At 42.6% G+C, this 12,788-nt stretch overlaps 1 protein-coding gene across 7 annotated transcripts in view; it reads left to right on the top strand.

Annotated features, from left to right (window-relative positions):
- The window catches only part of pard3ab (par-3 family cell polarity regulator alpha, b), a 245,861-nt gene that overhangs the window by 173,248 nt on the left and 59,825 nt on the right, over window positions 1–12,788 (top strand). For all 7 annotated transcript variants that reach the window (XM_030402565.1, XM_030402564.1, XM_030402562.1 and 4 more), the window contains one exon: window positions 7,202–7,330. In XM_030402565.1, the coding sequence (XP_030258425.1) occupies window positions 7,202–7,330 (129 nt within the window). The remainder of the gene's footprint in view (window positions 1–7,201; window positions 7,331–12,788) is intronic.

The following is a 12,788-nucleotide window of genomic DNA, read 5'->3' as shown; positions in this document are numbered from 1 at the left end:
ATTGGCAAAGTTCGCTAAGCTTTGTTGCACTGTAAGAACTGTAATGGAAAAACAGAAGCGAGTCAGAGAGACCAGGAGTCAGGAGCTGAAACTAAGCTAATGGACCTTCAGGGGCGGAGCAAGGTTAAAGTCAGAGGAGCTCTGTGTCGAACAGGTGGGATCGCTTCAAATGACAACAGCTAAGTTGAGGAAACGCAGAGAGGCTTATGGCAGGAAGTCAGGGCCACACACACACAACGATGTAATCACACATGGACACTTACTTCAATCTCATAAATGCAGACATACTGTAGTTCACACACTGGAATAATTAGCAGGGAACACACACATGCACATGAATTGCAGATATATTATGAAATAATAAAGGCCACTCAGTTCATACACACATCCAAACCCACAATATGGCCCCCGACAAACACACACTGCAGTAATCTCCAGTCATCTCTCACTCACACACACACACACACAGATGATAACGATTGGTGTTTGTTTGTCAGAACATCAGTGCGATGGCGCTCTGATTGTTTCGATATTGGTCACATCAGATCTGCTCCATTAAAACTGTGTCTGACTGCCTGTTTGATCTGCGCCCAGTGTTTACTGGATGAGACATCTGTGTGCTCCAAAATAATGATGTGGGGATACATTCATTCAGCTCATCTGTATGTCAAGTCCCGGTCACACATATTCAACTTAAAGGAAGAATCCACAAAACAGTGACTTCAGTGTCGACGCAGCAGCGCTTCAAGCTTTAACATTTTCTCTTCTGAACACAGGAAGTGATGTGTAACATTTCTGGTTTGTTTAGAGAATAAACAGAACAAAATCTTTGTCAGTAACCTCAAATATTACCTTCTTTACAAGGTTTGAGTTAAGTGGAATTTTCTTCACCATGTATATACTTTTAACTCCCGTTTAGCTGACTTATCCAATATTTCCCTAGAAGCAACACGCTGCCATTTCTCACTGTGAGTAAGCTGGCACTGTGGAAGTTTAGTGGGAATTAAGTAAGCAATTTTTAGGGGGAGAAATTAATGGTGGCTCAACAGCATATTAATCTGTGAAATGTGATCGCCAACAAATTGCATTTCTTCACCCCGCAAAACTTTGTATGCATAAACAATAAATCATTAAAACTGCACTGATGTATTATTGTTAGACCTCCATACTTTAAACGCATTTCAGGACATTTACTGAACGAGAATTTAGATTATTTTTGTTGGTGCCGCCTTAATGCCTAATCTTGAGATCCTGTCCCTGAACCAAATCCAGTTTGATAACCTTCATAAATTGATTTTTCTATCCCTGAATTTCGTTTGTGCGTGATCAGACCGTAAACCTGAATCCCCCTGCCAGGAAAAAAACTGTTTATTCTCGTCATTTCTTCCCCCAATTTCCCCTAGAAGGTAAATCCTGACTTGTACATTCGTTAAAACCTGTCCTGTTTGCTATTCAACTAGAAGAAAAACCTCAACCCCAGTGGGATATTTTACAAATCTGAACGGACCGAGAACAGAGTGAAGTGATCATTTATTTAGCTCTTGTGTCGTGTCACATTGCGTTTAATAAAAGGGCACAACAAGAAGGCAGCACATTCAGAAGCTCACAGCCGAATTAACAGAAAATCCGACGCAGAACACTTCCTTGTAACACCCACGTTGTTTGATTGACAGGTCGATATGTGGGAGCCGCAGTTTAGCAAACACTACCCGGCGAGCACTTAGCCTCAAATGTTACTGAAAGAGCGAGAGAGAGAAAAAAAAGGTACCTTCATTTGCATGTTTTCGCTTGTGTTAGTGTCAACATGTCACGATGAAACGGGATGCAAATGCGCGTTGTCGGGGCTCAAACCACCGAGGGTGGATGTGTCGAGAAAGACTTCAACTGCTTTTTTTTTTAAAAAGTGCGGCCCTATCGCACCGCCGAACGTGATGTGAGCAAGTTAGATCCCCTGAGTGGCTTCACAGAACGTCAAGAGATCCCCATGAGTGTCATGTGATTGAGAGAGTGAGTGTGTGAATGAGTGAGTGAAGGCTTTGTGTTCAGGAGTGTCAGGGAGCTCGTACTCTGATGTGTGTTTGCATGTAGGCGGGGTTGATCAAGAGTAGGAGGCGTGTACGTATGTGCGCCTGTGTGTGTGTCTGTGTGTGTGTGTGTGTGTGATCAACAGAGCTGCCACTGCCTGACCCTCTCATGTCTCGAAGGCCTCACACTCAGTCCCAATCAAAGCCTCATTACCATCAACCCCTGCCAACAGTGCAGCCTGCCAACTCTGTATCCATCTATTCTCTCTCTCTCTCTCCTGCTCTCTCTCTTTCTCCTGCTCGCTCTCTCTCTCTCCTGCTCTCTGTCTCTCTCTCTTGCTCTCTCACCCGCTCTCTCTCTCTGATCATCACTTGGACTCAAAAGCAACACCCAGTCTGTTAGCTTGGCACCGGTGAAGACGGTCGCTGCCCAGAAATTCAAGGGCTGCGCTAATTTTGCAGTGGTTATAGTGTGTGTTGGTGTGTGTGTGTGTGTGGTGTGTGTGTGTGTGTTCTCGTCATGAACAAGTGAACAAGCCCGAACATGGAAAAGGCTCATGCTGTGACGAGCTTCGTGATGTGTCGCCGAGGAAGCACTGTGGGGCCTGTTTTTGACCGTCCTCGCCGTCTGCCGATGGGTTTTCTTAGAAACTCACACTTGGTTGTTTTTCTTTTTTTTTCTTTTGTGGACCGTGCGTCGGTCATGCGTCATAATCTGCTCAGGGGAAGAGAACAGAGCGTGATGCGAGATAAAATGCTAATAGTCACTGCTGATAATGCTGTGTTCATCAGAACTTGTTGCTTGTATTCCCGGCTGTGCTCACAAATGAAGACTTGGCTGCTCTTTGAAGCGGTAGTACTCACTACATCCCTTTGCTACTTTTAGATCCAACTGTTGGAGCAATAATCTAAATTGTGGACTTTCTGTAGCACCAGAGAGAAGCTGATGTTGTTGCTTACGTCAAAATGTATGCCACTGAATCATATGATACAGACTGTGGTGTCAGAATTGGCTCATCTTCCATGGATCTAACATGACTTGGTCATCCCCAGGTTTACTTTGGCTTAGCTGTAACTTTCTCTGGGTGCCAACGCTAACATGACGTTAGCATGTGTGTTAACACAGAGTAACATGTAATCGGCATGTCAACATGCTAATGTCTAGTGATTTACCCTACACTGACAACTGTTAGTAACCTGCTATTCTTGAAACGATAGTGATAACCGATAATTTTGCGCTTTTGTATCTTAAAGATGATCCTGAGCTGCAGTTTATGCACAGCTGCACAGAAAGGCTTACGTGTAGTGAACAGAGATCGATGATTGAAAAAAACACATCCATTATCAGCCAATATATATATATATCAGATTCTTATTATCAGGCCAATAATGTAGTGACAACCCTCCTACTAACCTGCTCTGTATGAAATGGGATCACTTGTTTATTCGACATTAAGAAACACAATAGTTCCATCTTCTAACATGTCACGACAAGACAGCAAATAAATTCAACACGATTCCCTCAGCACTGATTTCGTGATAGCCTGTCACATTTATCAAGTGGTGGATGGACGTAGGACTGCTCTCTGCATATTTTTGACATTTTCACGGATGCCATCGTGCTGTGATCATATTTCAGTGACATTAATTCTTGACTTTATCCAAACTTCACTACGCTCCGATGTGCCGACTAGCCCCCATGTGTCCCACTGACATTTCAGCGGTGCTGCGTATCCAATATGTCACCCAAAAGTGTCCACAACACCGCCAGACTTGTTTTCACTTTTTGTGCTGTTAAAGGATTAGCGGTGACACACGGGTGGTCCGCTGAATTGAATTAGCCGAATCCTTGACATTTTGAAGTTGTCTTTTCCAACCACAGAAGCCCGTCAAGGCCTCTTTATCGATGGCGTGCGGCACCACAAGACGAGGCGGGCCTAACTGTGCCTGGAATATAAGATTATTAAATGCCCCGGTGTCACGGTTTATACTCTGTCTCCTCTTCAAAGTTTTCCCATTCAGTCGTAAATCTTTTTGTGTGTTGTTTGTGTATGTGGCTGTGTGTGCGTGCGACGGAGAGAGTTTGGCTGTCATTTAAGGGGCTGTTAATGAAAGTTAGTGGCGTGGAGAGAGAAAGTGTCAACCGTCTCGCGCCGTGATAGATCACTCCTGCTCTTAACATTAACGGCGAGCCGTCACTCTGAGCATTTCAGGCGGCCGCAGTTAGATTAATCAAGTAATGGACCTTATAGTCTCCAGGCCCGCCTCCTCCTCCCTCTTATGCTTACTGCAGCTCCTCCTCCCCATCACCAACTCTTGGTTGTCCTCAGTTTGTCTTTTACCCTCCAAAGTGGCAGCATCTGTTGTTGTTTGTGGGCTTCTACTTGTCATGACATTACAGGAACATCAGGAAATGTACCTCCTTTTAGTCGAAACTATAATACGTGCCAACAAACAAGTAGACCTTTGTTATATATGTTGAGTTGTGTCGTTCCATTGTCCCAGTTGTTTCCAGCAATGATCAAACCGAGAGAAATTCGTTGGTTAACAGCGGGATTCATTTGGTCGTCTGTCACTGTGACGTCTTAGGAAACATCCGATGATACGTCAGAGAGTGAGACAGGAGGCGTGCGAACCAGACTGAACATAACATGAATGACGCTAATGTCTTTTTCTCTTGTTTGAATTGAGATGCCCCTAGAGGCAGAACTTGCATACATTAAGTTGAATCAGTTCTGGTAGACGTTCAGATCTCTTCCAGCTGACGAATCAGAAGCCATGCTGAATTTTATGGGAGCTCTTGTTGTATCGTCGGGTCCTCTCGGGTCATAACAGATGCATTTCATGCCAACACAAATTTTTAATCAAAGACCTTTTATATCATAGCTGCTGCACATTATTCATGGATGGCATAACCAGTTTTCTCTTTGGTGATTCTATTGTAGGTTTTTGTGCATCATTTATGTCTAGGCGATGGATTTTGCCAATGTCTTCGACATCTTAGAATGCCACCTCGTAGATTTACTTCTTCAAACGTCATTTTAGAATCGAAAAAGGTTTATTTACATGTAAGTATTTAGCGCTTTTGTCAGTCATTGGACAAACTTCACACAGATTCACTCTGTTTGACAAACCGCCAACACCTGTCATGATGGAATCCCAGATTCAGCAGCAGCTATCCTAATTGTCTGCCTTGCAAATTTTCTTTTTTGTGAGATCTGCACATGGCGAGCAACAAAAAAGACCAGATGCCGAACCTCTGGGTAGCATCTGCGTGCCACATGCACTGGATGCGTGTTCACACGGATGCCAGGGCGACGCAGGAAGTGTTCCACAAGCGCTCCGTTTCCCGTCGTTTTTTGGGCTTCTGTCCACTCGGCCACCGGGACGCTGCAAGACAGAGAATTCAATCCATTCTCTTGTAAGTTTGGATTATTTTATGACTTTAAAGAGGAAGTCTGAGCTCACGTAGAACATCAGATGGTTTATTTTCTTCCCCGCAAACTAGGAAGGAAAAGGTTTTGAGCTTATGAAAGAAATCATTTTTTGTTAAGGACAGTTGTGGGTAAAGTCGTGGAACATCACAGCCGATGTGCTAACTGTGTGGCGATTCTTATTATCCCAACGTTTTTTTGATATATAAATATATCAAGTGTGATGCGTCTGTCGCTCTTTGTTCGTTCTGCCTCAGAGTTACACACACAATATTTCTTTATTTGCTTTCTCATCCTCATTCTCCTCATCTCCTCACATTATTGCACAGTTCTTTCAGATGCCATTTCAATTTGCTTTCTACCTTTTTTTTCTCTCACTCGCCCATTCATTTTGTGCTCTCACCTTTATTCCCATTCAGGATTTGTTTTGTTTTGTTTTCTTTCTTTCTTTCTTTTTTCTTCCTCACACACTCACACCGCTGGGTTCTCTCCGCACATTCATGCACATGCTTCGTTCTTTTCTTCCTGTGTCTCTCTCATCGATTTTACTTTATTTCTCTTGTTTTTCAATTCTCTTTCTTCTATATTACTTTACATGCACACATTCACGCGGCTCACATCTCAGCGTGTCTTGTTTTTTCTTACTCCTACTGGGCAATTTACAGTCTCTATCTCTTAAATTCTTAAACACACTCGCGCTCTTCTTACGGGAATTTCGCTTCTTTGGGTTTTTGTTTGATCCCGTGACTTTGTCTTTCCATCGCTTTCTTTTTTATCTTTCTCTTTTTTTCTTTCTTTCTCACACACACACACACACACACACACACACACACACACACACACACACACACACACACACCTCCTGAGGTGTTCTTTGTTTTCTTCACCATACACAGTAGTTTATTTTGCAGTTTTAATGTTTCATTCATTGAGTTTTTCTTGCACGTGTTCATTTCTTCCTCTCTTGTTCACTTCCCTCTTTCATTAACACACACACCCACACACACACACACCAACGCACTCACCTCTTTGGTTTCTGTCAGCGTTGTCTCTTTAGAAGTCGTAGATATTCTCCACGGACCAATTTCCCTGTGAATAATCGCTGAGGTTCATTGTGGAAGCGAGCGCGGTGCCAAAGTCATTTCTTCAACAGGCTGCGGCTTTATACTGAGTCAATCAAGCTGAAATATCTCTGCAACGGCTCCTATTTCGTTAAGCGTCACTCCCACCCTATGAATATAATTACTGTGATGGGCCTCGTCTACGCCGTCTTGGTTTGCCACTCCCCAAGTTTAAACGAACTGAATGAGCTCTGAACTTGCGAGAAGTACTTTTGCAAATGGTTCGTTCGAGGGCTTGATCGACTATGATACCTGTTGGCTGTTTTTTGTGATCACAGGCATACTAACATTTTCAGTCAGATCAGTTGGAAGAGAAATAGCTAATATTTTATGAGCATAGCTGCTGGTTCACAATAAACGCATCTCTTAGGTTTAAATTATTTAGAGATTTCCTTGAATTTGTTCTGCGACCTTCGGCTTTTCATCTTGTACCTGGTCCGTCTGGGAGAAAATTGATCTGCCCGTTCTATTACACCAGTCTGAGTTGGGAAGAATGAGTCAATTTCGACCGCTTACACAGAAAAACACCAAAAATGTAGTGTTATTATTTAACTAAACCCCACAGCATTGCCCCGTAGATGCAGACACACAGATATTCATTGTGCCTGTTTCTGTATTCAAGGTTTGGGAAGCACCGTAAGGACGAGCGGCCGGGGGAAAAGATGGATCGTAAAGGCTCCAGCAAGTGGAGGCTGGAGGAGACGCAGGTTTCAGAGGAGGAGACGCTGAGGATGAGGATGGAGCAGGAGAGGTGAGGTCTTCATGATGTAGCACCTGCTAACTGCTGGTACATTTATTATTTTTTCTGCTCAGTGCTGCGTTGGTAAACGTCCTTTTGACTCTCCTGTGCTTCGCCACTTTGGGATCCGATATCAAAGAGAAATTTGTCATAACTCTGCAGCTATGCCGTGCTCCAGGAATCAAAGTGAACCAAATTAAATAATTCATTTGCTCTTCGAGGATCACTCACAATGTTTTTAACCTAAAAAAGTCCATGTTTTGAATAGCCTTGATCGCAGTTACAAAGTGCAAATTTAAATTGAAGCTTCTAGGTCACCCCCTCTCCCTCCTTTGGCCCTTTAAACTTTCCTTCTATCTGGTTATCGAAGTTAAGGAGCTGAAGTCGAACACGTGCTCACACCTCTCTCTAAAATCAGTTTAGTAACGATCTGTACATGGACAACATTTAGCCACACTTGTTTGTTGAACCTGTTATTCCAAAAGCCTTCATTAATCACTCATTAGTCATTAATCTGCGTCAACAAGCTCTACTCTTCTGGGAAAGCTTTCCACAAGATTTTGGAACCTGGCTGCAGGGATTTGTTCTCATTAAGCCCACAGGGGGTATTCATGAGGTCCAACAGTGATGTGGGGTGAGAAGGCCTGGCTGGCAGTCGGTGTTCTAGTTAATCCCACAAGTGTTGGATGGGCCAGTCAAGTTGTTCCACACCAAACTTAAAACATTTCTTCAGGGCCGCTGATAGTCTCGCTTGTCCCTCGGACAGGATGATCTCCAGATCCCCTCACACATTAGTTTCAGGGTCAGAGGGCTGTTTTCGGCCCTCTAATGACTGAGGGCGTGGGACAGGACTGACCCCTGTGGCCCCTGGCAGCCTCTATGTCCTGTGTACATACAGTAGATTGTAGCCGAGTTACAAGAAGCTCCAACAGTTAATCAATGAGTTGTTAACTATTCAGTTAATCAACAAGTATAGCAATTAATTCATCTAACATAAGTCATTTTTTAAAGAACACATAGAAAATAGTCACATTTAAGGAGAATTTTGACTATTCTCTTGGCTCCTCTATGACAGTAAACTGAACATCTTTTGGTTGTTGACAAAACAAGACATTTCAGGATGTCATCTCAGGCTTTGGAAAATACTGACATTTTCAACATCGTCTGACATTTTATAAACCAAACAACTAATCCATTACTCAGGAAGATAATCGACAGACCAACTGACATTGACAATAATAGTTTGTTGCAGCCCAAGAGTTGCAGTATCGCTCTGTCTGAATGTATATTTTGCTACTGCCTCGGCAGCATGAGCAGCCCAGTGCACATTTAGATGGAACCAAATGGGCTTTGGGTCAGTGGGAACTTTTTTCCAATCTAGTGTGACAGTCAGACTGAAGGAATTCCCTCTGACATTTTACAGACTAAACAAGATCACTGCGCCTACAACAGCACTGTTTGAATACATCAAGTATTTGTGGATTTAAAAAAAAGAATGTGTAGATTTGAGAACCCATCATTTCAGAGTCTTTAACTGTTATCGAAACTAATAAACAGCCCAGAAACAGCAAGTGTCTTTGTCACTGCATTACTCTCTCCCTTTCCTCACCAAACTAAATGTCATTCGGGCACCATGCCAGTTTTTTTTGGGGGGCAGTAGTTTGTAAATGCCAAGGCCATTACAGCCCTGCCAGCTAATTAATTCCCATGCTCTTGGTGTAGGGGCAGGAGTCATTACTCCCTGCAGTTGCTCGTTATGAAAATTTGGTGCGTAATTCTTTCTTTACGCCTGCAGAGCAGATAGCCCAATAATATGATAATAGCCGTGTCTTTATTTTTAATTGGCATAAAGTTAGCGCAAATGCCACGTCGGATGATGTGGTTGTTATGCTGGATAGAGTTAAAAGTTCAGAGTGGTCTGTTGGTATGTAATCCAATCTGCGGCTCCTGTGTTATTTCTTGTTCTCAAATGTCGCATACATTCATTATCATAGTGGCTTCAAACGCTTTGAGCCACTGAAACCTATTCAGGACTATTTTGTGGCATTTTAAAACAGGAATGTGGTTGTCTCAGATAACATGCACCCTTTTTTCAGTTATTGAACACATTTACAGTGATTTTGTAACACGCTTACATTTCTCATACATCTATATATATATATATATATATATAGCTCTATTCTTTGTGGCTACATGCTTGTTTCCAAACGCTTGCCTTGCTTTGTCGTTATATAGGGAATGTTGGGTGTATTATTGACATAAAAATCAATTAATTCAGATCTGTTTGCGCCCTCTGCATCACAGAATTGGCTAAAAATAATTGATTTTAAAAGTTTCTAACAGCACTACACACTACTGATTTAATGATATTTGTAACAGATATGACAGCCTCTCATTACATGTAGAAGTGGGAATAGACACAGTGTTTCCAGAGTTTCCTTTGAGCCTCTGCAAGAGCTGCAAAGTGTTGATTATGTGTTGTTTTGTTTGCTTGTAATGGTTTTACCACGTAGAGTGCTCCAGGCAAGAAAGCGCTGAGGGAACGAGGCAAAAAGGTATATTAGAAACAAAAAAACCTGAAATTAAGGTAGTTACTGTGGTCATCCACAGAGCAGGAAGCATCTTGGGATTGTCCGCAAGTAGTTTTTAATTCAAAGCTTTAATTTATTTTGTTCAGCGTTTGGTGTTTGACTCCCTCCCCAAGCACCTGAAAAGCACAAGCATCTTCCTCGTTCGTATTTAACCAGGAGCTGAGATACACCGATATTGACGGGGAGATCCCGTTGAGGATGTGTAGATTGTGGCTGCTTCGATGTTAAACAGTGATCCGGTTAGCAGTGTTTCACCGAGCTGCTTTCCCAAGGTTCAGCCAGGAGCTACGGCACCTCGCTGCAGAGCACCTATCGATTGGCCTCAGCCAGAGGCTATGGTTAATCCAGCTGTGATTGACCAGATGAATGGATTTCCTTGTGGTTTAAAGTCTCTGGTCCCAGTGGACTCCAACCCCAAGCCAGACAAACAAATCTAGATTGACAGTTCAGACAGCACACTGATGTTAGCAGTGGGAAATGTATAGTCAATTGAAGAGCGTTAAGCATTCGCAAATGGACATATTTGGTCATTGTTGACATGAATGTACTTTATATAATGATTTATTTGGCCTGAATCAGATAATGTCATTGATTACAAACATTCACACCGGGGCTAGATTTTGGATTTTCTTCAATCAAACAGACTTATTTGTAAATAATGATCTATTTCAGGTTGACTAATCCTTCAAAATATCGATTCAGACCACTCAGCTACAGACATCAGGTCATGACTATTGATAAAAATGATTTTACACTAGTTAAGAGATTTAAAACCTGGCTTAAGGTTAAAAGTTCAATCTATACAGCAGGCAGCGAGCTTTATATCATGTAGACTGTTCCATTGAACTTCCCTTGACCTAGACACTTGCTCAGTATGACTAATTCTTGCCCAGGATCAACAGCGCCAGCCAAAGAACCGTATTTCTGCACCATGTAAGTGGCAGTCATGAGATTCTTTAAACTGTAACTGGGGCCTTGCGTGTGGTTAGATTTGGCCGACTGTGAGTGATCAGAATCTCGAGGCATAGCAAGTGGCTAAAGCTCGTCATCGCCAAAACATAAAACATTTTCAGATAGCCAGTGTTATCAATCCAAAAGGACTTTTAGTAGGCATCTTATCCCGCTGGACCTTCTCCTTTCATGTACTTCCTGCCTTTCACTGTGGTCTATCAGTCGTGTCAGCATTACCGCTAAGAGGGAGGTTTATTACACTGTGGGTACAATGGCACATAATGGACCATTGTTCTGGCTTGATGTGGTAGAAAGGTCACTCGTCAAACACATTTCTTCCACCATAATGTCCCATCCTGCCATTTCTATACCCTTTTATCTGCTGCCTCTCCTTCTGTTTCTGCCCAGCCCACGGACTCCTTTACTACCTCTCTCCTTCCTTTTTTTTTTTTTTTTATCATTTAGTCTCCATGCCGAGAGTATTTTCATCTCTCGTCGAGGTTAGCCCTCAGTAAGAAAACAAGGTTTTCCTTTCGTAAATATTTTGGGACTGAGAGGGTAATGATCAGGTCAAGTGTGGTTTTCCTTCCTGTCCCGTTTCAATCAACGTAATTGTGTCCGCACAATTGGACATTTTTAGCAACATTGCTTTTTTAGTGCTCGTCATGTTGACATAGATAGACGTTTACATTTTGTCTCAAGGGAATGCTCCACTGAACGCTCCATTAAATCTACTCAAGCAGCATTATTGTGTAAATACTCATTTTTCCATAAATTACGACTATTTTTTGTAGCTATCACAGGTAGTCTTTTACGTTTGCACTATGCAACTATGTGTGCTTGTGTAGGTAGTGAATTACAAATGCATATGACTAAATGTGTGAGTGATAAATGGAAGGTGTTGATAAATATTTTGGTATAAAATGCTGGTACCAGTGTCTCAGATGTGAGTATTGGCTGCTTTTCTCTATATCAATGTAAATTAAAATACTAGTGGAGCTTTTGAAGATGTTACCTTGGACCATGGAAATGTCAGTGTTGGTTTTTGATTCAATAGATTCAAATAATTCTCAGTTTCATCTTCACACTTCACCAAATCCGTATATTTCAAGCCTAGTGTGACCCCACAACTGAAGGTGCCATCTTTGCTCTTTTTTCAGTACTTTAGCTCTCAAGAATTTAAAATTGTGTCCTCAACCAGAACCGGTTCAAAACTGCATCCTTCCTCACTCAGAAACTGGCCCTCTTGACCCGTCCAGTGCCTCGTTTCGGGGAGAGGCTGCACGGAGAAGGCCAGGCGCTGGATTGGTATGTCTGGCCTTATCTTATCAGCCACTGCGCTTGTGTATACAATCAGTAGCTGCTCCCACTTCTGCTGCTGCTGCTGCTTTCTCTGATGGAAAACACTGCTTTTCCTCTGGGTTTAAAGATAGATCCCTCAAGGGCCCCCGCTTCCTTCTGCGCTATTAGATAATTGCTGAGTTCACAAATAGTACAGACACGGCTTACTAGTCCACAAGCTTCCATTCGACACGGGTTGAGGTGTCGGAATAGGTGAACATTTCGTTAAAAAAAGATTACCACCGTCGAGATTCAGAAGGGAACAGTTAAAGCCATCAAGTTCATTAACAGACTTTTTAGTAGTAAAGTGTTTCCGGCCATTTGTTCTTTTCTTCTTTCTTTCAGATCCACATTTTGTGCCTACCCCCGCCGATGGGGAGCCCTCCTTATTAGACTTATTGTTTCATTATGCACAGCATGCAGATTTTCTGGAGGAAGCGTTTTAGATTTTCGCCCGCTGAGTCTTCAGTGAAGTCGCACCCCCTACCTCGTCACCGCCGCGGCTGTCCCATTCGCTTTCCCGCTGACATTAAAAAGGGGGCCTGGAGAAAAGAGAGCAGTATGATAATTGGTAGTTGTAAAGCTCT

The sequence above is a fragment of the Sparus aurata genome, chromosome 21 (assembly GCF_900880675.1).
Source record: "Sparus aurata chromosome 21, fSpaAur1.1, whole genome shotgun sequence".
NCBI classification, from domain to species: Eukaryota; Metazoa; Chordata; class Actinopteri; order Spariformes; family Sparidae; genus Sparus; species Sparus aurata.
The sequence above is the reverse complement of the archived record's forward strand: the minus strand, read 5'-3'. Positions and strand labels throughout refer to the sequence as shown.